The sequence below is a fragment of the Paralichthys olivaceus genome, chromosome 9 (genome assembly GCF_024713975.1).
Source record: "Paralichthys olivaceus isolate ysfri-2021 chromosome 9, ASM2471397v2, whole genome shotgun sequence".
Taxonomy (NCBI): Eukaryota; Metazoa; Chordata; class Actinopteri; order Pleuronectiformes; family Paralichthyidae; genus Paralichthys; species Paralichthys olivaceus.
The window spans coordinates 13,258,105-13,284,085 of NC_091101.1; the positions used below are offsets into that span (position 1 = coordinate 13,258,105).

General features: G+C 41.0%; 2 protein-coding genes across 5 annotated transcripts; one reads left to right on the plus strand and one right to left on the minus strand.

Moving 5' to 3' along the window:
- Nucleotides 1-92: 92 nt before the first annotated feature.
- Nucleotides 93-4,542, minus strand: LOC109645140 (protein RD3). 2 transcript variants are annotated; one of them, XM_020110700.2, is made up of 3 exons: nt 4,404-4,542; nt 1,230-1,534; nt 93-570 (listed from the first exon to the last, which is right to left on the minus strand). In XM_020110700.2, the coding sequence occupies exons 2-3, from the start codon at nt 1,532-1,534 to the stop codon at nt 189-191; spliced, it is 687 nt and encodes a 228-aa protein (XP_019966259.1). In that variant the 5' UTR covers nt 4,404-4,542; the 3' UTR covers nt 93-188. The 2 variants fall into 2 exon arrangements, with proteins under 2 accessions (XP_019966259.1, XP_069387217.1); XM_069531116.1 differs by lacking the exon at nt 4,404-4,542 and adding an exon at nt 1,829-1,971.
- On the plus strand, nt 4,392-24,464 carry LOC109639459 (centromere protein F). 3 transcript variants are annotated; one of them, XM_069531112.1, is made up of 19 exons: nt 4,392-4,531; nt 7,224-7,302; nt 7,452-7,623; nt 8,587-8,783; nt 9,322-9,425; nt 9,729-9,790; nt 10,324-10,588; nt 12,354-12,547; nt 13,093-13,218; nt 13,368-13,496; nt 15,287-15,409; nt 15,925-16,060; nt 16,544-18,006; nt 18,360-19,127; nt 19,624-19,958; nt 20,130-20,220; nt 20,662-21,235; nt 21,672-21,803; nt 21,901-24,464. In XM_069531112.1, exons 3-18 carry the CDS (start codon nt 7,462-7,464, stop codon nt 21,788-21,790), a joined length of 4,848 nt encoding a protein of 1,615 aa, XP_069387213.1. In that variant the 5' UTR covers nt 4,392-4,531; nt 7,224-7,302; nt 7,452-7,461; the 3' UTR covers nt 21,791-21,803; nt 21,901-24,464. The 3 variants fall into 3 exon arrangements, with proteins under 3 accessions (XP_069387213.1, XP_069387212.1, XP_069387214.1); XM_069531113.1 differs by lacking the exon at nt 4,392-4,531 and adding an exon at nt 4,708-4,726; XM_069531111.1 differs by lacking the exons at nt 4,392-4,531; nt 7,224-7,302 and adding an exon at nt 4,606-4,726.
- Nucleotides 24,465-25,981: the final 1,517 nt, after the last annotated feature.

The window sequence follows — 25,981 nt, forward strand, 5'->3', positions numbered from 1 at the left end:
CTATTGTACAGTGTACTTTTTTTGGCCTCCTCTCTCTTTTGATATTTCAAAAGTGGCCAGATAAGAGGAAATCTAGTGAACCTTTTTTTAAAATATTTATCCTGTCACTCCTTCCCCCTGATTTATGTTGGCCCTCTGTTATCCTTCCAAGACCCCTTCTGGATTGACCTCACTCTCCCTCCTTCCTCTCAACCCAGGGCACTTTGCTCCATAGGGGTAATCTCTGGCATGCTGTTGCTCCTTCCTTTCCTTGCCCTGGCCCTGATGGCCTCCTCCTCTGCTCCATCCTCTTCCTCCTCCTCCTCCTCGTTGTACCAGTCCACCTGCTGCTGCAGGTTCCCCCTGGAGCCCCTCAGGCCTCCGCCCTTGAAGAAGTACCCCGAGCGAAACTTTGTACGGAAAGTTACGAAGGAGAGGCTCTTGCTGCGCTGCTGCTTCTCAAACACATTATCCTGTGTCTGAATGTATTCGTTTCCATTCATCTCGTCCACGCAGTCGCGCAGTACTGAGCGAAAAAGCCGGGCCACCTCCTGAACCTCAGGCTCCATCTGCGACACCAGCCTCCTGAACCTGCAGCAGGAGGAATAAGGAATGGTGATGATGAGGACCAACAGGATCACTCAACACATACATTTACCAAGCTTTAGAATGAATCACCTCAAAGCACGACCAGAATGAGGTCAGAATAGCAAAGCTGATGACAAAGATAGATATGTGTAGACTAAAGGGCAGTTATTAAAGAAGTCCAAAATCTCTAAAAACGCCTGTGGTAGGATAGAGGCCTAATTATATTAAATTGTACCGGAAGGTGGAAAAGATAAAAATAATGTTCAATACGTAGAAAATTAAACATAACTTAATGGGAATTACTTAATAACAGTTAGAAGTCAAGCCTGCTTTGCCTAACGTGTTAGTCCCTGCATATGTTCATTTATAAGATGTCATGCAAGTACTATTGTCTCTTAGGAAAGAATTAGGTTATGAAAGTATCAGCTCACTTTCTGGGTTAGTGAAGGGTTCTACAGGGATTAGGTTGAAACCCTGCAGCTCTCTCCTCATCTGCTTCTTCTTCATGCTGCGTTCCTTTCTGCCCGTCTCTCTTTCAGTCTCTGTGATTGCCTTTGGCTCTCCTTCTCCTAGTTCTTTGTATCTTTCCACATGTACTTGTCTGCATGTCACATCTTTCTCTCTCTCTTATACTACTATGTCTCCCTATTTTTCTTCCTCACCTGACGATCAAAGGGCCACACTGTGCCGGAGGGATCTTGGCACAGAGGTCCTGCAGCTCCAGCAGGTCACTGGGGGTCAGCTCATAGGGCTGTGGGGTGGGGGTGTTGGCCAGCCAGCTGTAGTCGGCTGTAGTGGAGGAGCTGCGACGGCGGCGGCCCTCTGCCATCCTTTCTAAACGGATGCGTTCGGTGCGTTTCACCATGGCCCCCAGCTCCAACATCAGAGTATTGGTTACCAGCTCCTCAGCGGTGCGCTGACCAGGGACTTTAGGCTCAAGGGAGAAAACCGCAGACCAAGGAAACATCTGGGGAAGATGGACATCCTTTATATCTGGATGTGGTTGTATTGTATTTCTGAATTACATTGTTAGATAAAAAACAGTTCAGACCATTGCATGTACATTTTAGATGCAAATAAATTACTGTAAATACATTTAAGGTTTCATATGCAGACAGAAATCTCTGATATACTTTACAAACTCCACTGCAGGTTAATTTCATCTGTAATCATATTACATATAACTGAGTGAATACAAATAGCTCACTGATCAGTACAGATCACCTGTTGTCTGGTCAAACAAGTTCGATCATTGTCTTACCTTCATGAAACTGAATTCACAAAGCTGTGGTTTACTCTTGTCTGACAGAAATCCACCTGTCTCTGGGTAAAAACCTCTGTTAGCAGCCAAATGAACAACAGGCCTCCATTAACATGAGACAATCCAAAAGCGACCTGACTGCCTGGCTACCCTTGATGGTCCCTGGCAGACAGTGTATGTATTATACTGAGTGTCTGTGTGAGTTTGGGATTGAGAATAAATGTAATCCTGTGCTAATAAAGAGTGAGTGACGGGATGAGCTTATCTCATGGCATGAGCATACCCCGTGTGTGTGTGTGTGAAATTCATAGGGGGTGGCTTACATAATGGCATAATGCATGGATAATAAAGCTGTTTATGTTTCATTTAAACCCTTGAATTTCTTTTGCATGTGTTTTCTAGGTTAGCCTTCTTTTTATAAGTCTGTTAAAGCTATTCAGCTCATACTTACTTGCTCAAAGATACCTCAAACCACTTCCATTGACAGAGACCCGACTGGGCCTTCATTCAATTTTAATCAGCATTCTTTCTGGTTTCAGTCTGTTGGGCTGCTGCTATCACACCCAGCTCAATCCTTTAAAATTACATACTGAAAAATACTCTGCAGACGATAATCCTTCGTACACCTGTAATTACCAAACTGTTATGGTCATGCATTAAGATTACATGACCACCCACATAATCTCTACTTCTCACACTTATAAACTCTCAGGTGTTAGCAGTGTGTTTCTCTTGCATATGGTGTATGCATACACATGGTATCGTAAAGTAACCACAGACTAGTTCCTGGGATTCCGCACCACTCAGCACTTAGCAATCAAATCCCAGATTACAACCAAATCCAGAGGCTACCTGGAAAATGATTATAATCTAATTACAGTTGCCTACAGTGGGTGCTGTTACTGCTGTAATGGGAATGGCTGTGACATTTTAACCAGTGTGGTTTGAATAGTGTTTTTTTTTTACTTTCATCATGGCTGTTGCTACAAGTACCAGGTACAATAAAGCCAAAAAAAAAATCCTTCCGCTGTTTTCCTCCAACATCAGAGACACAACATAACACCAGTCAAACACAGTCACAAACTGTCAGAGGGACAATGATTACATTTTCCAAGCTTCTCTCATCATATAATTCAAGAGACAAGGTGCCGAGGAGCTATTACTACTAATCTATATCTTTATACTGATATATATATATAAATATATATATGTGTATGTGTGTGTGTGTTTGTGTGTGTATACATTAGCAGAGAACATTAAGTCATATACATTCTAAAGACACAAAATATATAGACCCTGTGAAGTGTGAAATATGTTAATATTTCATTGTCAGAATCATAGTTGGATTTAGTTTAAGAATATTTTATATATTTTAGTGCAGTTTTTAAACAGTATCTTTAAAAATCATATAACACTTTTACTACATGTTTCTGTCGCTTTCAATCATAATTTTATATAATGTTATTTGGGAAAAGGGTTTGGAGATCAAATTCTGTTGGATTTCTCCAAAAAACCTTGTCAAAATCAAAACTTACTCAAGTACTGACCATTGGGTTTAAGTAGGTGGTGAATCGAAATTATTCTGACACTATAGACTACAGACTATAAACAAATAATTGTTGTTGTGCTACTTCTACTACTACTTCTACGACTACTACTACTACTACCACTAATCATTATTATTATTACTATAATATGGCAATGATGATGATAATGATGATAATAATCCTATAATTCTAAATGACAAAACGTAACTAAGTAAAATAAAATAATAAAGTAAAATAACGTTAAAGGTCCAGTGTGTAAGATTTAGGTGAAAGGGAACTATTGGCAGACATTGAATGTAGAATAATCCTCATGATGTTTTCACAAGTTTGTTTCATCTAAATTGTACAAATAGTAGTTTTCTTTACCCCAGAAAAGGTCCTTTATATTAAAATACTTTATATTTACATGGAGGGGGTCCTCTCTACTGAGGCCGCCATGTTTTTCTACATTAGTCCAGACTGAACAAACTAAACACCTTTTGAGTTTTTATGACAACTGAAGCTACCACAGGTTCTTTTTCATGTTTGGAAGGAGAGGGTGAGGTGAGGGGTGTTCAGCTGCAACATGCAACTTCAACACTGGATATCACTTATACACACTGTACCTTTAAGTTAAGGAACGTTTGATAAAGTAAAGTAGAGTTTATTAAAGTAGGGTAAAGCAAAGCAAAGTTAAGTTAAGTTAAGTTAAGTTAAACAAAGCAAAGCAAAGTAAAGTAAAGTAAAGTAAAGTAAAGTAAAGTAAAGTAAAGTTAAGTAAAGCAAAGTAAAGTGAAGTGAAGTGAAGTGAAGTGCAGTGGTGTCTCTGATGAGCAGTGAAACTAGTGAGGTGTGTGTTAGTTGGATTTGTCACTAGAGGTCATCCGCGGTTCGTCGCGCGCTCCTCCAACCTCAGCCCAGCCCAAAACAGCGCGCTACGTCACCAGCCCCCGCCCCGCCTCGTGCCAAAGACACACGGTCAGAAACAGGTCAGAAATGAGACAGTGTCAGTTAACGTCAGTCACAATGTCGGTTCTGCTCAAACTCACTCTGTCGGTAGTGAACACCGGGTCAGTGCTGGAGGTTTAACCCGCGGTATCAGAGCTCCGTTCCCGCTGTCCGCCTGCGGGCTCCCGCCCGGCTGTTGGCGGCTCTTTGTAACCGCCTCTCAGCGTCGGTAAGTAGCTTTAGAGCTGGGTTAGCTCCAAGTGGCTTCTGGGTTAGCGTGTAGCTACACGGCTAAGTTAGTTGTCACTTAGTCTCTGATGGACCAAACGCTGCCCACAGACAGAGGGGGGACGGCCAGGCAGCTGCTGTGGCTCTGACACTGTCCACGGGGATGTTTAACTGACACGTCTGTTCTGTGGATGATGTGAGTTGTCTTTTGTTTTGTTTGAACCTCGTGATCACACTGAACACTGGCCAGCGGCCAACCTCTGGATCCACTGGATCGATCAACTCATCGATGTATCTGTGGAAGATAAGCTGCTCCCTTCATTCATGGAGGTGTCAAACGAGACTGAGCTATCAGATAGCTCTTCACACAGTGTGCACACACTGACATGTTGTTTCATGTGTTCTGATCATGTTGTTGAGCAATGTCACACAGCTGTTGTTTAGCATGTGGTTATTGTGGTGTCTGAAAATCCTTCTACCTTGTCGGAACAAACAAACATTTATTACTTGTAAGATGCATTTATCTATTTTTAGGTCGTAGTTGGGCTGGATGTCATGGCCAAACTTTATCAATATAAAAAAAAGTCTAAATCAGGCGATATAAATAATAATCATGATACAGGTGTTGTTATTTTTTTGAATTTTAAAGATTGATTAATGCTCCTGAGTGAAGGTTGTGGGTTTGAATTCTTCTTTTTGAGCAGAGAACAACACTTGATTAACAGCAAAACATTTTTCGAGGTAGAACAATTATGTGTCCTCTTTGTGCTTGTTCAATGCATCAGCAATATACAGATATACTGCTATTGATGAAAAGGATTTTGTGATAATTGATTATTGAGACTGTTGTATTGCTCAGCCCTCTTTTAATGTTTACACATTGAGCAATGTCACACAGCTGTTGTGGTTTATGATGTGGTTATTGTAGGTGTCTATAAAACCCTCTTCTTTGTCTGCTTCTAGGTCTTGGTAGCGCTGGACAATATGGATCAAAGTGATAATAAGATCTAAATGTTCTGATCGGTTAATATTGATAATTGTCATGTTAAATGTGACATTTTTGCTCCCGAGTGAAGGTTTTGGTGGTAGTGTGTTTTTTATGAGCAGAGAATCACAAACACCTGTGATAATTATCCAGATTGTTTAGTTGCTGAGACCTATTTTGTTGTTTGTATATTGAGCAATGTCGTACTGCTGTTTTTTCATTTATGATGTGGTTATTTTGGGTGTCCGTTGTCTGCTTCTTGGAGCAAACACTATTTGTTGCATATGATTCATTTTGGGACTTTGGTCACACGTGTCTGTCTCCAACTTTGTCAAAGGACATTTAATAGAAGATATAAATAGGAAACACAGGGTGAGAGCTGCAGGGGGGATGACATTCAACATAGGTCTCCAGCTGGAGTCAAACCACTGATGTTGCAAGTACACAAAATGTGTCTAGACCACAAGGTCAGAGAAGCAACCAACATGTCTCCAGCTTGACAAACGGCTGTTGACTGTGAAACCATCGTGGACAGTCATGTTAACAGATACAGGAGGTTGTTCGAATGAGGGCTGATCAATGATGCAAAATTGAACTGAAATGATTAGTTGAGGACAGAAAATTACCTAGAAACAGTTTTGGTCATTGGTTGATTTCAAAGTTGGTTATCTAAGAAAAATTCCCAAAATAATTTGCCCCATCCTTCTCATTAATGTGAGGATTTACTACTTTTCTCTTTGTTGCACCATCGATAATTTAATAGTTGTGTGTTTTAGACTGTTACCCGGACAACATAACCAAATTTGAGATGTTACCTTGGACTCTGCAGAGAAATTGATTTTTTCACATTAAACTACAGCTTATGGATGATGAGAATTATGGATAGATTATTGAAAACAATTGATTGTTGCAGCCTATATAAAACCAAATGTTGCTTTTAGGTTCTGGTTCTCATGAATACAAGGCTTAACATGTCAGCTTCATGAAATCCCTCCAATAAAAAAAACTTTTTGTGCACCCCAGGTCTGTGTTGTATATTTCACTAATACTTTTGTCAGTTCAGGTTAATATCTGTGCCTGTTGTTTTCAGTGGCAGGTAAACGAAGTGACACAACCTGTGAGCTATGGTGGAAACTGTCTGACTGGAGGCTGTAAATAGCCTTGACACTGGAATGCAAGTCAAAACAGGGTTCAGAATCAAACTGTACAGGTTTGGCCAGACATTTTCAATCATACTTTTCATAACACTGACACTCTCCCTCCTACCACTGCTTATAGAGTATGTGTGTGGATATAGTATATACATTGTTTACCTGCATTATACAAAGAGCTGGTAAATGCAGTGTTTGCAGGCAGTAGTCAGATGTGACATTTTGAGTAAAAACTTTTGGTTTTATGTGAACATGTAGCTGTTATTGCAGGACTTTGAGAGAGAGAGAGAGAGAGAGAGAAGGGATTTATGTTCAACGTGAAGAGCCGTTGGAACATTGCAGATGACTTGTGTTGGAAAACTGAGTCAAAGCTGCCCAGCGGTGACAACCAGCGTCTCCTCAAGGGATCAAAGCCTTAGCAGCGTAACATATTCAAGACAGGACACACAGCCACAGGCACAGATGAAACATGTTTGAATAAGTGTGTTATGGATTGGATCAACCTACCTGCAGTCCTGCTCCTTATTTATCAGGCCTGTACTTCGTCTTTGTTTCAGACTGTGAGTCGCTGGTTTCTTCACTCCACCCACTGCCTCCCATGGCTGATTCTGAATATGTCAAACAGCAATAGGACAGGTCAGCTGGCTTGTTTCCTAGATTAGAAGTTTAGATTAGAAAGAAAATACTTTCCCCAGATTGTTTTATATATCAAAATTAGAAGTAAAAAAAAAATCGTATTTGAGTTTTTTTGTGCTGATGTTGTCTCCCAATCTTGTCAAACCCAGACAGAGAGAGATGAGTTGGGCTGAGGAGGACTGGACAGTGGGCCTGTCTGGACGGGTCCTGCAAAAGGTGAAGGAGCTGCAGGTTCAACACGAGCGACTGTCAAGAGAGACCAAGCAGAAACAGCTGCAGTTGGACAACATCCAGACTAGCCTCGAAAAACAGACTTTAAAGGTAAAATCAGTCTTGTTGGTTATATCAGGTCAAGTGTTGGGAACCATTTTACCTTTCACTGTTTTCTGCTAAATGTATTATTGTGACATATGAGCTGAAATATACAGAGGTGCTGACATCAAGAGTGTGATTGATTTTGAACATAGACTGTATATAAAGATGGATGACTGAAGCCAAAGGGTCTTATGTCGGCTGGCTGCAATTTAGGTCATAAACCTGGCTCCCCCATGTTAGTGGGTGGGACATGGACCAAATGAAGAAGTCGCGTCAAAATTGTTTTTCTCAAAGATGTGTTTTGTCATTATGTAGCTCTTATATTGGTCGACTGCTTGTATAGGCGGGACCTCACTACTCCATCCCTTGAATGCTACTGCGCTGGGTCCATATAACTTAATGGGGACAAGGTGGCAGCTTTATCTGAATTATTTTGGCTTCATGTCTGGATAGTGGGAGAAACTGAAGACATGTCATCCATCTTTATATACAGTTCATGATTTAGACAGAAGTATGGAAGTTTAGTTCATAAGTAACTAATTCATCTGGATATAATGCTTCAGAGTTGGTTTGTTAGTGTGTGGTTGGGCTATTTCTCATATTTCTCTCATCAAAGTTTATATTCTTGTCAAGCCAGATAAAGTGTGGTTGGATCATGTGTCTATTAAAACATTATGTTGCATACTACTAAAGTATAGTGCTCCTCAGTCAGCCACACCCTGGTTTCAATATAAAAACCGAATGTAACTTAGTGTGACACTTAGTTATATTTGTCTGTTTTATATCTGTCCATTAAAAGATGGTAACAAGTGTATGAGCATTGAGTGATAACAAGTCTTTAATAAGTAAATCAGTTGTACCTGACATGTATGATTCTGCCATACACTGTCATAGTCAGTCATCTCTCATAGGATTTGTTGTTTTCAGTTTTTGCTTTCCTAACTTATAGACCTCCCCTCTCCTCTTTAGTATGACGAGGTGCGCACGGAGCTCCACTCTGTGCATAGAGAGCTCCAGAATGTTCGTGAGGAGGCCAAAACAGCTGTGATCAGCAGTGAGTGCCTGGCCCAGGAGCTGCAGACCAAGCAGGCACAAGTCTGCTCTTTTGAGGGTCAGCTAGATGCTGCCCGCACCCTCAACAACAAACTCACCCAGGAAGTCAAAAGGTTAGCACCACAGGAAATCATCTAAAACAATGGGCTTCTCTCTGGTGTGTCTCATTTAATGCATTTTGCATTCTCATTCAGAAGAGTTTAGAATTTAGATTAGCAGTAAATATGATTGGTATTGGTATCTGCCTTGTTTCATACATCTGAAAAATAATATGAATTCCCTGCAAAAGGCAAATGGATAACATTAACAATATTGACAACATCAAACCAATTGATGATGTCCAGTAAATCCCAAACTATTATAATAGAGCAGTGAAAGGAACAGATCCGATTAGCATTGTGAATTGGCATGATTAGTGTGAAACTAAGATTAGTCGGTTCCTAATGTAAAGAATAGTTAATGCTAAATAAAGGCTACTGTTTGCAGAATGAAAATATAATAGGCCCATTGTTTCTTTGTTATTTCCTTGCCTACTTTTTCAGATAACATGAAACTGATATCATTCTCAGTTGTTAGTAAAGGTTTATTGTGGCATATTAAAAGACAAATCCTTCATCTCTTTCATTGGACCAATGTTTGTCTTTCTGGCAGGTTGGAGGCCGAGCTTGAGAAGCTGCAGAACAGCAGCAGGTTGGCGGATACCACTCTGTTTTCAACTCCCTGCTGGAATACATCCTCACCCTGGGAACATAATGGTACGGCCCTGTAACTTTATGACTCCCATGTTTACTCTCCCATATCCATTTGTCTTTATCTTATCATTAAGGCTCTGCATAGTTTGGAAAATTAAACATAAAACCACAAGACTCCCCAGGGAACATATGTGCTGTAAATAAACTCCCTCATCCCCTATCCTTTCCCAGCTGTTCACTCTCTGGGGACTGTTGTGTTTCTCACATGTCAGTAAACCACTTCGGTTATTTGCTGCTGATGTTTCTGTTTAGTGTTGGTGATTGGTATTGTAGGTCCAATCCATATGTTGTGTTGTTGGCCTGTAGGAAGCAGGAAGGAGGAGGAGAAGCTGGGGCGTCGAGAGGAAGCACAGAGCAAGCACACCCGGGTAAGTGCCAGAATATAAATCAACATTTCCTCACCTATGTTAGTGCCATGGCTTGCAAAGACAGCAATTCCACAAACAGAAAAACACTGTTTGAGTGGTATTTGTCATGTCTGATGTTTCATTGCTGGCCATACAGGAAAAACTGAAAGTTTGTTGGAGTGTTCATCAAAGTTTTTTTAGGTATCTTTCGACAAGTAATCTGAGTTCCTCAAGATAAACTTACTTTCTTTTTTCGTTATGCTTTTGCTTATTTGTTCTATGTATTTTGAGTTGTCTCACTGGCTGAATCGAATTGTCTCTTGGTCCGTATATGGTCCAGAGGTCAGACGTTCCCCATCCCTGCTCAACAGATTTTTATAGTGTTTACTCTTGAATCATAAAAACAACAGGAGTGAGTCATTCTTCAATAAAATCTTTTTTTTAAGTAATAAAAAAACAAAGAGCTTGAGTCCTGGATCCCTCTTGTAAATTTGCTAAAATGTTCAGACTCACACCTTCCTTTTTTTTATCTAATTCTTCTCTCCTCCTTTCAGCAACGGCTCCAGTTCTCAGACATGGCCACAACTTCACTGCCAAGACAACAGCACAGGAGCACACCCCACCGCCACCCGTCTGACCAATCAGAGTCCTTCTCCACTCCCTTGGCTGGGTTTCCGTGGGAACGGGATGACACCAGGCCAACAAACAGGAGACAGTCCCCAACCTCTCCGGAGACACCCTGCGCTGATGTCATCAGTCAAGGCCAGTTGGCAGTGGGGCTTTGTGGGAAAGAGAAGGACCACAGGACAGAGGGAGACAGTGAGTGTGGATGCCACATGATGACACCTTGGTTACAGTGCACCAATGGGTTTTGCCCATCTGCAGTTTGAAAATAAACACACACAGCTCAGCCTGGCAGCTTGAATCTTACATCAGGATTAAATAGGAAATATGCTATTCAATGGCTCAATGTTCTCAAATATGATAATTTGCGGCTTTTCTTGGTCTTTCAGTTACAGTAAATATAATATTAAAAAATGTAACAAAACGAAATATTGTAAGACATCCTACATGTTCTTGGATATTTTAATGGACATTTTTTATTTTTCATGTGTAATTAATTAAATAATGAATTATAATTAATATGCAGAATATTTGGCAATGAAATTAATCATTATTTGCAGCCCTTGCTATCAATTTACCTCAGTAATTCTGGTTTGATTTTATAATTTAGACTTAAATGTAGGATGTTTGTTATAGCTCAAATGCGGCATTTTACAGATGCCAATTAAAAGACTATCAGTACAAAAGATTCTGTTAAAAACAATTAACATTGTTGACCAACCTTGTATCAATAGGAGTGTTGTTCCAGAGTCTGAGTCAAAGCAGGAAAGGCTCAATCACAGATGGTCTTAAATTCTTATTTATAGATGACCAGCAAGTTCTAGTTAGAATAATTTGTTGATGACCATTGCCTTTTAGCCAAAGCTGATTTTACTTCCTTTTTACAAAAAGCAGCTGGACGTATGTTTCTCGATTAGGACTAGACACTGACAGTCATTGAGTAATTTCACTGGAGTGCAGTTTTTGTTGTGTTCTTGCTTTGAGCAATAAGAGCCAAAATAATGATGACATTTCATCTGTTTTAATTTAGTCTCCAGTTCTAGGTGAGGCCACAGCACTAAAGTCAGCTTAAGTAAAGCAATGTAATCACCCTGAATGTCGTGTACTTTGTATAACGTCAACAGCACTTGTTACATAACAGGCTGTGTAGAAATCACTGGCTCAGCTGGAGACTCCTGCTGGCGCCACTGTAGAGTGGCTCTTCCTACACCTAATACTTAGTCAGCTGCAGTGTGTGTGTGTGTGTGTGTCTTTAGTTGTGCTTTTTTTCACATTTCATCTTAATAGGATTTTATGGTAAATATAAAAAAAAACCTGGAAAAGATCAAAATAAATCTGTTAACACATCGGAAAAAAAGCAGTACATTTACAAGTTGGCCTTGCATAAGTTCTGTATGGGGCAAAAAAACCCAACATATTGGACAGTCAGGAAATTGATTTCATCCCTTGCTTTGTAATCGACAGCTGTCAGTGAGTCAGTCTGTATGGATTGACCTTATTTGACATGGCTCCCAACTGTGTGTTGCTGCTGTGCTGCTGTTGGAGGTCAGCTGTAAGAAATCAACCAACTCTAGCTGATAATATCAGTGTTAGTTTTATTAACTGTTTCCTCTCCATTGCCTTTCACCCATGGGCTGAAATAGTTATCATCAGGACATTGCAGGGGATCTGTCATCTACTGATGACTCTTGTTTTATGCAAATATAGGATTGTCATTAAAAACTGTGCAGGTGCAATGTCTTCCAACGTAATAATCATGTCCCTCGAGAATGAATGTCTTGTTTTTTTCCTAACCTCCCTCCTTAGCCCTCCATTGATGGTTTCAAACTATATTTCTTTTCAATTGTATTATTTGGGTTTTATTAATTGTCTCAGTGGTGTATTTAAAAGGGTTTTTGTGGTTAATAATTTTTTATCAGCTTATTTACTACTATGTCTGTGTGTTTGCTCCATACACCAGTATCTTTATCAGAGATAAAGAATCGTGTGTCTTGTCTGGAGGAGGAGCTGTCTGTAAAGACCAGGACGTTGAAGTCCATTCAGAACGACCTGGTGCAAAGCAAGAAAGATGTCACTTCCAGGGAGATCAGCCTGCAGAAAGCTCGAGATGAGCTCAGTCTGGCACACACACGCATCACCCAGGAGAGCGAACGGGTAAAAAACACAGAACTGGTGCTACTGATACTGAAAACAAATATGTTTCATGCTGGTGCATATTCCTGAGGCTTTGCTGTTTTTATCATAAAATGGGCATTGGCCTTGTCAAAACATTGTTTTTTGACCTCCCTTAAAATGACAAACATGTTTGTATTACTTTACGTGTGACTCTGTTATTATCACAATTGAACATGTGAAACCTTGTGTGTTTTGTGGTGTAAAACAATCAAGCAAATATTTTGTTTTAGCGAACAGTCTAGAATGCTGTGGAGATGTGGAGAGAGGATGCATTTCTACCAATAACTCTCTTATTATTAGCTACAATCAGCTCTTAAAATGTTTATGCTTTCCTGATATACAAGTTACACAAAGTTAGAAACAGTGAAACACATCACCACCACATAAAACCACTAACTAGTTATAACACTTTGGCAGATTAGTTTAGAAGCAGTGTCTCAAATTTTAACATTTCACAACAACAGCCTCAGAGTAGTTGAATATATGACAAATTTCTTAGTTTTTTGTTTTTTTGTGTGTTGCAGACATCAGGAGCTGAGCAAAGGCTGAAGCAGTTACAAGAGGAGCTTCGGTGTCAAAGGCAAAATGCAGAGAGCAGCCGACTGCAACACCAACAGCGCACCAAGGAGATGGAGAAACAACATCAGAGGGTGAGACAGGGACAGATGGACGATAGACACATGGAGAAACTGAAGGAAGCGAGGGAAAACATCTGGTTACTAAGTTTGAGTTCAGCCTTGTTCCACATTACAGTTGAAGATAGGAGCTTACATCAGAGATGCTTGTGTGTTGCCTTCAGGATACGTTGGAGCTCCAGAAAGAGAGGCAGTTGCTCGAAAAGCAGCATCAGCAGGAGCTGAATAAGCTCAACCAGGAGCTGCAGCAGGCCAGGACGCTTCACAATGCCCTGCAGGCTCAGAATGACAAGGTAAATTATCAGACACCTCAATCAAACACATGGACTTGGCAAACAATCCTTCTAGTATATATTTTCATACTAATGGATTTACCAAGATAAGATAAGAGGATTTTTAAATCCCATTTGTGTAAACACTGTGAATTTAGCACCACCATTATGTTGTGCTTATATTGTTGATATTTTAGTTTTTATCTCTGCTCTGTTTTTTCAGCTATTTCCTGTTTCTCTTTCCTACTCTCTGTCGCCATCCCCTCTCCTCAATTCCTTTCTCCTGGGACTTGTATTATTTGTACCAAACGTCAGTAATAATAACGTCTCTGACTTCTTCTCACACGCTTCCTTCTTGCCCTTGTTGTTTTCTCTCACTCTTTGTTTCACTCTCTTGCTCTCTGTGTTTCTTTTTTTCTCCCCCACCTGCTCTTTTCTCCGCCCTCCTCTCCCTCGGTTTCTCGCCAGTGGAAAGGTTGAGCGGCGAAGGTAATGACAGTGTGACTGTGTTTGACGATGCAGAATGCTTTGGTCAGTGAAGCATGAAAATAAACTCATAACTCGTAACTTGTGTGTGAGGAATAATCCGTTCTCATCGAGTGAGGCGTGAAGGCATGGCTATGGGATGAGGGTGAAGAGGGTTTGAGCATTTGTGCAAAGGTGTGTGTTTGAGTCGAGTTGCATGAATGTAGAGGAGGAGTGTGTTTATGGTTAAAGACAGTGTTTTTTCCATTTTCTTATTTGGATTTCTTTTACCTGGTGGAATTTGGTTTTATTAATCAGCAGAACAATAATATAGATTTTAATCTCTGCACAAGGGTAAGCCTCCTACCACGAATTCCTACACTTTTAGACATGGTGTAAAAATTCTTAGCAATGACCTTTCATTCTACCCACAGTATCCATTAAAACCTCACTGTAAGCCCTTTGTAAACCACACAGATGTTATCTTGTTATAGCTGATAAGGTGACACAGAGTAAACACACAATAGAGGCACAGTTTGGGTTTAATCTAATTGTTGCTTCTGATAGTACATTTAATTCAACTCGTGTGAATATTTTACTCTGCCGTTTTATGGAGTGTATTTTACTCTTTCCTCATGCATGTAGTTTCAGTGAGTAACCCATACAATCTCAATAATTTAATACAATCTCTGCAAAATAAGTTTAAAAAAAAATACACAGTTCCTGCTATTTCTCTCTGTAAAAATTACTTTCATGTCTGAAGAAATTAGTAAGTTAAACTATTTATGACATTAAAATTGGGTTAATTTCCAAATTGGCTGTTCTGGGCTTTCTTAGAATTATTTGGATAATTAACATCCTGCAATCTACGAATGTTGATTATAACCATCACAAAAACATTACCTAATGTTTACAGCAGTGAGTTTCCACTATGAGCTTTATGCAATATCTTGCTCCCTGTTAAATACACTGGACTGTGTTTGTTGTTATTTATGACGTGAAAGAAGCATGAGAGTAACAACGCGTTTGTTGGATTAGTAATTATAATGTGAGAGCTTAAATTGATTGCACTTAATATCAGCACTGGTGAGAAGCCGATCAGCTTAAGTCTTCAGTAGATTCCCCAAAGACGTAGACAATACATTGGACGCCGGTAATCACTGATTGCTCTCCTGCCTCCCATTCCCTTTGCTGGTGGTGATTCCTACACCTGCAACAGCAGCTGTTCAGTGTTTTTTTCCCCTTTTCCCTCGACTTTTTTTTCTCACGTCCTTTCCCTCCAGTTATCTTTGGGTTTAATTTTTCCTGTTTTCTAGCAGCTGCCGATTTATTATTTTCTCCATCAGCTGTCTCTACAGAAACAAGCACTGGACAAAGAGTTGGAGACGCTGAAAGAAAAACTGAAGTGGACGGAGGGACAGCTGCTAGAGAGCCAGAGGAAAGAGGCACAGACACAAGCCAAGCTAACGGTAATACACACATACACACACACACACACACACACACACACACACACACACACACACAGACACGCACACTAGTGATGGTCCTTTCTGCACGCATCAATTATTCATAATCTGGGCAGTGGGTTTATAATGAACTCTGTACATTTTTAAAAACACTGTGATGTGTCATATGTCAGTCTGAGACAATAAGTGGCCTATAAATATAGTAAATTGTTGCTTATTTGAGTATCCAGCTGCTTTGTTTTATTAAAGACGTAGCATTGAGAGAAAACCAGGAAAGCTTATTTCCCCCAGCAGTCACTTTGACAACACTTCATATCCGACTGTACTTAAATGCTGAATCTGGATGAACGTGCACATAAAGAAAACTTGTGACCTTACACGTTAGAAAGTCTGAAATGCTTAAATTGATTTAAAAGACCAAAACTCATTACCAACACACTGCAGAGGAAGCTAAACAGTCAAAACTCCAATTTTGATTGTGCTTAATCCACCAAACTTTCCCCCCCTTTCATTAGGATGCGTTGCGTGAGGCGGAGGGTGTGGCGGTGAGCCTGGAGCAGAGCAGAAAGAGAGAAAGAGGTCTGGAGGAGGAGGGGAGGAGACTGGCAGAGGAGAAAGCCGACGCCCTGCGTCTCCTCAAAGACCTGCAGGGTGAGGAGAGAAGACAAATCCATCAAGCATGCGATGCAAACTGATAATGCTACTGCTAATTTTACACATTATTGAAAGAGACACATTTTAGATAATTTTCACTGTCTTGGGAAAATAATTGCTAACACAGGTTTGAACCAGGACTCTGGTCGACTCCCTGTTGATAAATTTAGTGAGTACACACAAAAAAGATGGACATTCATAATTTAAGTGAGTTAGTTGTAATGACTAAGTGTGAATGTTTGACATTCACTTGTGTACAGTTCATGCTATGTTAATTCTCCACTAATACATCAGTCTCTGACCTCAGTGCTGCCTCCTGCTGGTTCATGACACATTATCATTTTCTCAAAATACCATCAACTAATCTAGTGATGCATTCATTTTATTCAAAAGGCATATTTATATTTCTCAGTTCATGTGTGGCTTATTACAAATTGTAATTTTTTTCTTCTGTCTATTTTTATTTCCTTTAAACTCCAGAGCAAAAAGCTGCACCAGCACCTCCTCCACAAACTGTGCAGTTTTGCCCGGTTGGACAGAGTTTCTCCCCTCAGCCCTCTTACCCTCTTCATTCTCGAATGTTAACTCACAATCACAAGAGGACAACCGATACCATGCGAGCCAAACAGAAGGAGGAGGAGGAGAGCATGGATGAGATAACACCAGAGATTACAGCATCTTACCCCTCTGACAGAGAGCCAGGAGAAGGCATCGACTCTGAACACATCTGTGCTGCCATCTCCTCAGAGTCTGAGGGTTTACAGAGGGAAGGAATCAGGAGGACAAGTAAGGAGGAAGAGAACATGAGGAGAAATAAGGCGATAGAGTGTGACGGCTCTGGAACACAGAAGCACTCTGGCTTTGATCCTGTACTCTGTATGCCCACCAACACTTCTATGGATGTTTCTGAAAAGCCAGAGCAGGCCAAGGCCTCTGAAGATCTCCAGAGGCAGAACACCATGCTGCGTTCAGAGATAAATGATGTTCGTGAAGAACTCCGGAAAAGACTGGAGGACCTGGAAGCCCAACGAAGGGCTGAGGCAGAGGCCAGGACCCGGCTCAAACAGCTTAGCCGCAAACATTCCAGCCAGGCTTTGGAGAAGGAGGAGCAGGAAAAGGAATGGAGGACTCAGCTGGAGAATGAGAGGGCTGAGACAGAAAGGTTGAGGAAAGCTGTGGCTGCTTTGGAGACAGAGGTGGAGAGCAGAAAGGAAGAGAGTAAAAAGAACGAGAGAGAGGAGCAGGAGGAGAAAAACAAAGCGTTAGAAAACAGAGAGAGTGAAATGATAGAACTTAATATGCAGCTGAAGAAGCAGCTAGCAGAGGTAAAAGCCCAGCTGGCTTTAGAACATGAGGAGAGAAAGAGAGAGGAAGAGGAGAGGAACCAAATAACCAACATGGTCACAGATGAAAAAAAGGAGCTAAGCACACAACTTGCAGAACTTAAGGCTGAATTGGAAGAACTAAAGTGCAGCAGAGAAAAAGATGAGAGAGAAGGAGAGGAGAAGCTATTGATTACTAACAGCCCGCTGAAGTACCTGACTCTCCATGGTGATGAGCTCAATTCCAACATTGTTCACTGTGACAACAAATTCCTCCCTTCTCCAGAGCAGCACCTTCTCTTCTGTCAGTCCACTAACCAACTCAACATGCTGGTATCTCAGGCAACAGCCAATCTCATTCCCGAAGAACAAACAGTGATAGACCCCGAACACTTGCCTCTGTCAGATGAGGGACAAATGGGTCAAGTGGCCTCTGATTCGGACGACTATCTGGCAGAGTCTTCTCGGTCAGACCAGAGAGGAGAACTTTCTCACCTCCAGAAATGTGGGTCTACCTCCCCAGATTTGGAAAAAGAGGTGAATCGCCTGAACAAGGAGAAAGCTAAGGAAACACAACGTGCACAACAGAGCCAGGTTAAACTGGAGGCCCTGCAGAGCCAGGTAAATAATACATTGGTATACTTCATTTATCCAGCCACGGAAAAACGACTTATATTTATATAATACAAAGAAAATATTTTATGTACTAGATCATAACACTTGGACTGTGAGTAGTTGGATTACAAAGAAATTATTGTTTATACAACACCTTCATGCTGCACATGTGTGATTGATGGGTGGAAGAAAGCAGATGGATGAACAGAGGGATGGTATTGTGATGCAGAAGAATAATATTTATTATGAAATTGATATTTTTGGTTTTTAGATTGAAATGATCAGATATAGGTGAACAGGGTGTAGTTGTATTATTTGTTCTTCTCTCTTCCACTGTTCTTATATTTCTTTCTTCTCAGGTGACACGTCAGACACAGCAGCTGACCATGGCCTTTGAAAAGCAGAGTCAGCACATCTCAGGCCTTCTAGCTGAGCTACAGGAGAAGGAGGGTGCCCTCCTCAGCCAGGGAGAGGAACTGCAACGATGCAAGCAAGAGCTGCAGGCTTTCAAGGCTGAACAAGAAGTTAAAACGATTTTGAATGACGATCAAAGAGAAGAAAGTAGAGATGAGACATCGATGGAGACCACAGAGCTACAACCAAACAAGAAAAAGGACTTAGCTGTCATATCTCACACTACACGATCACTGGCTGATGGAGATTCTACTACACAGAGAGATGAAGACCAAACTAAGACTGATGCAGAAACACCAACACCTGTTAGCAGGGAAGGGGAAAGTGCATTAAGTGAACAACATCCAGGTTCCTTTGACTCAGACAAGACTGATAGTTATCTTGATTCTGCTTGTGTGATGGAGGAGACTGAGAGCAGTCAAGATGGAGGAAGAGCAGACATGGTGTCAGAGCTGTTTGCTCTGCGACAGGAGAATCAGCCGCTGAAACAAAGAATAGAAGGCTGGACCATGTCAGAGACCAGGAACCTGGATTTACAGACAGACCGTGAAAACCAAGACCCAATCACACAAAGCCATAACACAGGAGATGCTGCTCTCCCCTGCTTGACAGAACAGAGGCCACCTAGTATGAAAGATAACAAAATAAAAAGGAAAGAAGAAGAACAGCTGGAGGAAGTGTCTTGTCTTGAGATCAACCTTCTGGAGGAACAGGTAGTGACATTGTGCTGTGTTTTTTTAGACAGTCTGACACTTTCCATAAATCATCCAGAGGGACGTTTGTGTTGCTCTGGATATTCTCTAGATCCTTTCCTGGCACCACCATAGAACAATGCTAGGAAAATGTCAGAGTGAGCCCATGTGAGAATGTTACAGGAAAATGTCAGGAGAACTCACAGTGAGTGAGTGGAAATGAAACTGATGCACGTAGAGGACGCCAACGAAGATGTCAACTGGGAAACACAATTTGATTCAAAAGCTTGTGGCAATAAGGCCCACGCCAGTGTTAATGTGCTGTAAACTGAAACATGTTATTTTCATATTGGAATCTAACATTATGTCCTGCTCTACCCAGGCACCTCCCCTCACCTGAAATGCTCCAGACATTTTTTCTGTTGTTACAAACACAAAGATCAACTTATTTATCACTTTGTTGAGTTTTATTAAGAATGTCCGTTTCATTCAGTCTTGTACTTACTGTCCTGTCCAGGTGGTGGCACTGCAGATGAAGATTCGGGCTCTATCTGTGGAGACCCAGCAGCAGACCGAGGAGCTCACTCTGTGGAGACTGGCCTCACACCCAGCTCCAACATTTGACCAAAACCTTCCCGACAAAGACAACCAGGACCAAAACTCTGCTGTCAGACAATCCCAGTCACAGCAGCTACAGACTGATGAGATGACCCACATCCCACCAGGGACCAAGAGCCAGGCTCCGACTGCTCAGGTTCAGGAGAGCAACAGTAATGTGACAGTCATCAGAGAGGATGAGTTATTCCTCTCCTGCTCCTCCAACAAACTGCCGGGCCGCATGTTGTTCTCCAGGTAACCAACTCGCACGATCGCGAGAAGCAATGGAAAATGTGGAAATGACTTAGATTAGAGGCACTCAAGTTAAATACATTTGGGTATATTTGCACGGTTTGATGAATGTACTGTATGTTGTCTTACTGTGTATTTTTAGAATAAACACATTTTTTCTCCTTTTACACCAAGACTGCAGCACAGCAACCTTCCTGAACCAAAGAGTTGCCTTCAATTTAAACAGACTGCAGCTCTTCAGGAATACAACCAGGACCCTGACAAGGTGATTTCCTTTTTTTTTTTTTTAACTTTCAGAAGGAGTGACGTCTGAATTTTACATCTGAGTTTTACGTCTGAGTTTTTCCACTCAAGCATAGTTTTCCACATAATTTCCCAGGAAGTTGCTATAAACGGGCTGTGTAATTATACAGAAAATAAAAGATGGGGTAAAAACTAAATTCATTGGAAGTGTAGCCAAGTGAGATTTCACCAAGCTAAATATGGCAAAATGTAAAATCTGTCTACAGGGAAGCATGAGACGCATTATTATTATTATTATATTTCCGGGAAACTTCAAAGTATATGATGACCTAAATAACAATTTATTGGACTGCATCAGAAGTTAAAGCACCTTTAAATTTTACTGTTTACAGTTATGCATGTACAGTTTTGTCCACATATTTCCTTCAGGCATTTAATTGCTGTATTTTGTGCTTTGATGCAGGAATCTGAGAAAGAAAACATTGTCCAGTGGTCAGATACGTGTCCATCACAGCACAAAGACAAGAGAGACACTGAAGTCATCCAAATGTCATCAGACAAAACAGGTCAACAAGTTGCCAAAGGACCAACTAAAACCAAAACAGCAGAGTGTCCCGCGGAGAATCCGGCAGCCAAACCAAACCCTTCCAGAACAACCAATGAAATAAACACAACCAATGACTCCTCAGAGAGAGCAGCCAGGACAGACATGAAGAGTGTCAGCAGTCAAACAGAGGACAGCTTGTATCCTCGCAGCGCTCCAGCAGCATCTGAACTTCACTGTGCTTACACACAGACTGAAGAGGAGGAGGAGGAGGAGGAGGAGGATGAATTCGTGGAATCACCTCCTGTATCTCCTATCCCATCATCAAAGGGGGCAAAGTCAGGAGACAAGATGTTGTTTTCAGGTTCCTTCCCCATCCCGGCTGACCCGGCCCGTCTAGCTGAAAGAATCCGCCGCAACAGGACGCAGCTGTCGGCTGCCTTTGACGACACAGAGTATGAACCGTATGGGCTGCCAGAGGTCGTCATGAAAGGTAACTCCACCAGCGTAAACACTGATAATCTAAACTGTCTTGAATAATTTTACGTTGTGTGAAAAATTGTGGAAATACATTAAATACAAAACCTTAATGGTCTTACTTTTCTCATATATTTGAAGTGAAAACATGTCCTGTATTGGCTAACTGCTTAAAGGAACATACTTCAGACAAATGTCTTGTTTTCAAAGTGTCCTCAAACAAGCTTGTGATTGGAAGGGAGATTTTTCAACTTTTGATTAATTTAGACTTTCTCCATACATATACATCAGTGGCCTACACAAGTACATACACTATGCCAATTTACAGAAGCACAAGAAACAAAGGTTCCAGCTTTTTACGCTGGTCTCTCTCTGCTGTCACACTCTGTCCTTCATCTACTGTCCTAAATCTTCTTTTCATCTCTCCATCTCCCCTTCTTTCCATCCTGCAGGTTTTGCCGACATCCCCAGTGGTCCCTCGTGTCCCTACATCGTGAGAAGAGGTTTGCTGGGGACGTCTGTTGTACCTGTCCTGCAGAAAGACCTGGGACAGGAGGAGGAGACGGATTAAAACACAGCCACAGGTAACCTCCAGACAAAGACCCTAAACTACACTGTGTTGGTTTTGACCCAGTCCGGGACTCAAAGATAATCAACGATTTTCATGCTGGTTGTCTTCAGGTCTGTTGGAAATGAACTGATCACGAATCATAATGACTCACTTTGAAACCTCAGTGATGAACTACAGCAGCTCTGCAAGGACACTCCAGTCACCAGCAACATGAAGCACTTCCTTCTTCAAGCCAACACAGAACCAGTTTTAAAAATGATGCATTCACCTTGGACTTCTAAACAAGTGTTAGCAGGTAACAGGTCCTGCAGTGGCAGAATGAACTCCTCCACTGTGGATCTGAAATGTCTTAATGGTCACTAGTTTATCCTCTAACTGCTGTGAGGAGACATAATTGTCCAGCGTGTTGCAGTCACGTTACACCCGCCTGTTTATTCAGGTGCTGAGTGATTTAGTGATGTTTGTTGATTTTTCTTGAAGTGAACCAACATAACAAAGGGACTGTTTAGTTTTTCAGTCGCTCAGAATTAAGGTATGAGTCCAGCTTCGGGCTACTTTGAATGAAACAGTGCCTCGCTGATGCTTTTCTAAATAAGCACTTGTCAAGATAAGTTTGACTTGTTTTTCCAAAAGGGTAAAGCCAAGAATTGCCTCTTGTGAAAATTTGATATATATTTTTTCTTTTTTGAATCCTGAGGTGGCTTATTTATGGACACTTGAATGTGTTTCAGTGGAGGACAAGTGTTTACAAAACTTAAACTTAAGTTAAAACGTGTGTGACATTAGCTGTGAATAAAACATGTGTGTCCCCTGGATGTTACTGTTTGTATACGCACCCCCTGTGTGTGTGTGTGTGTGGGAGAGAGAGGGCCGAGCACATGTCTATGACTCAGTGCAGTGGTTTCCGCTCCATGTATGGAGATGCACACTGTGCTCCCTCTCTCCTCCCTTTGCTGCTTTGCGTCTCCTTCTAATGAGAACTCATTAGTCAGTAACTGTGTGATGAACTGACCAAAATCTAAACATGTGTTTACTTAAGCTGGTTTATCAGAGATTATTTATTTGACTAATTTGATGGATTGCACATTTGTTACTGCATCATAGACATCAGTAGCCCCCATGTATGTAAAGTGTTGATTTTGTAAATGATTTGATTCATGTACAGTTTGCATTATACCAGAGGATAATCACCACTTGGCTTGCTTCCAAGATTTCACTTGTTAGTGAAAGGACAGGTTCGAATTACTCCAAGTTCTATTCTTAAAGGTTCAGTGTGTAGAACTTTGTCATATCTAGTGTTGAAGTTGCATGTTGCAGCTGAACACCCCTCACCTCACCCTCCACTTCCAAACTTGAAAAAGAACCTGTGGAAACCTTCAGTTGTCATAAAAACTCAAAAGGATTAATGTAAAAAACATGGCGGCCTCGGTAGAGAGGGTCCCCTCCATGTCAATATAAAGTATTTAAATATAAAGAGAAATTCATATAATTAAGATGAAACGAACTAGAGAAAACATCATGAAAATTATTCTACATTAAATTCCCTTTCATCTAAATCTTACACACTGGACCTTTAAAATTATACTCACATGCTCATAGGTACATTGTGAAGTCTACTCTTGGCCGTCTCCTGGCTGCAAAGATCCTTGATGGAAGAAAGATGGAGGAGAAAATCCAGAGTCTGTGTTCGTTATAGAAATACATGCTAAAGTTAAGCAGAAAACTTTAATAGTCTGATTAAGGAGCCTGGTAACAGCAGTGGAAGTTTGGTGATGATACTGGCAGGGCGAGTTGGAAATGTTTACTACCAGTCAGTCTCAACAGCTCCTGGATAATTAATTGTTTCCTTTCTGCTACTTTTCTTTTTACTTTTTAGTTCATCATTGTAAACCATTTTGTTCTTGAAGGTAGGGACAGTAGCTTCACACAGTTTGTGCCAAAGACACATTTGTCCCATTAACTACCTGTGAATTAAAACATGACTAGAAAGATTTGCACAGATGCATCTCTTCTTATTTACTTCTCCACCGTGAGACGATCCACCAATCACAGGGACTCCAATGAAATGTAGAAATATTTTTTTTAATGTTTTCTTTATTCATGTGACTTTGTCCCCCTTTGTCACACTGACACAGATTTAATAAAGTTTCTCCTGCCACCAATATAAACAATTCAGAATCAATACAACCGTTCATTCTTTCATTTTACAGATACGCGTGTTGGTGTTGCTTTAAAGAGTAAATGTGAACCTGTCCTTTAAAACCCTGCTGTGCTGTCTTTCAGTGTTACTTGAAATAATTTAGGCTGAAGGTTTGTTGACACATTAGTGTTAAAAGTGTGAATTGATTTAGTTTTTTTTTTTATGTTTACATTTTATGTTGAGGTGGAGTTGTTACTTCCTGGTCTTGTTAACTCAGAACATTGGACGTTTTACGATTCAGAACCGTCGCTGTTCATCTGCCATGCTGACACCAATCACACACACACAAACATACACACACTCCCTCCCTTCTAGCTGCCTTCATATCTCAGATCTGTAGTTTTTTGGCAGAGAGGTGAGGACGGACTGAGCAGGGAGGTTCACTGTGTATCTTGTTGCCTTGTTTTGAACACTTTGATGTGAATGTATCTGTGTTGTGTTTTTGACTAGAATAAAAGGCTTGATTTTAATTTATCCATTGTTTCCTTTATCTGTCAGCGGAGTTTGGCTGTGTCTGTCGTTGTCATGGTAGGTCTGTTTGGTCCGCTGTTAGTGTGTGTGTGAGGTTTTTTTTTTTTTTTTACTGCTGGCGTACAATTTAGCCTAAATGAGTTCCATGGTTCAATGACGAGAGCCTCAAAGTGTTTAAGTGGAATATCTTGGTGAAATCACATAAGTATTTCCTCAATTACCAAAGTCCTCTCGTCTGCCTCTTGGTCATGCTCACATTGTTGAGAAGCTACTGAAAAATTTCAAGCAGCGGAGAATTAGAGGGTGAATGGACGAGTTGGGCTCTCCAACTTTCAGAGCCTGGTTTATTTCATGTTGCAATTACTCCTCAACGCAAGAGAAATTGTTTGGAGCATAACTTTGACTTTAAAGAAACAAGTGTCTCTTTTTACTTCCCAAAAAGACACGGGTTGGAAAGGCGAAGGATTTAGAGAGCCGAGCCCCCCCACGTCCAGCTCAGGAAACTCTGGGCCCTCTGCTCTTCCTCTGCGTTGAAGGCAGTAAATCACACTCGCTGTGCGGCGATGGACTTCACATGCACTCATGCCTCGTCCCTTTCTTCTCCCCCTCCTCGTCCCTTTCTTCTCCCCCTCCTCCTCCTCCAATCTGCTCTCCTCTGTCAGAGTGATGAAGGGTCACAAGAATGGGGAAACACCTTCCAAGGAGAAAACACATGCACTTTCACAACACACACACACACACACACACACACACACACACACACACACACACATTTCTTCGCTGAATGGTGAGAGAACAGCACATGCTGCATAAGACCTAACCAACACTTCTCCAAACTGAAGGTAAGACATGAAAAATTATTTTTTTTCTCAAGAAGTATAAGAGACTGATTTTTCTCTTCATACTTAGATTTTTTAAATGATGCATGATACTTGGTTTTATATTCAGTCTGCATGTGTGGTCTTTTCTCATTTAATTAAAGTTTACCAAGTAAAGGAAAAACAGTCACACCGATCAGTCCCCTGCTCTAACATTCCTTCCCATATAAATTCTCTTAACTACACAAGTTTAAACCCATGTATTTAAAAATTCATGCATTCAGCTTTTGCATTTGATAAGTATTTTATTGTTCGGATGTTATTTTTTTTATTTTTTGTCAGCCAGTTTATGATTTTCTAAGCTACTTCTTTTCCCATCATTATTTTTGAGCCTCAGTCTTTCCCAGTGTGCAAAACCGGAGACGCAGAGTTGTAAACCTGTGATCTCGCTCTGACGTCAGCGTTGGCTCACTGAGGAATGGAGACAAATACTTTTGGACGTAATTACATCTAAAGGAGCTTTATTTTCCCTCAGCGCTGTAAACCTCTAAATGACTTCACCCTCATCTGCAGACCGACTCATTCATCTCTGGAGGTTTTGTCAGCTCGTGGGCACAAATGAAGGGCTGGGACGGAGATGTTTGATTCAGAGGCTGTGGCAGAGTCACTTTTATAAACAGGCCTCCTTCTGTTACCTGACAG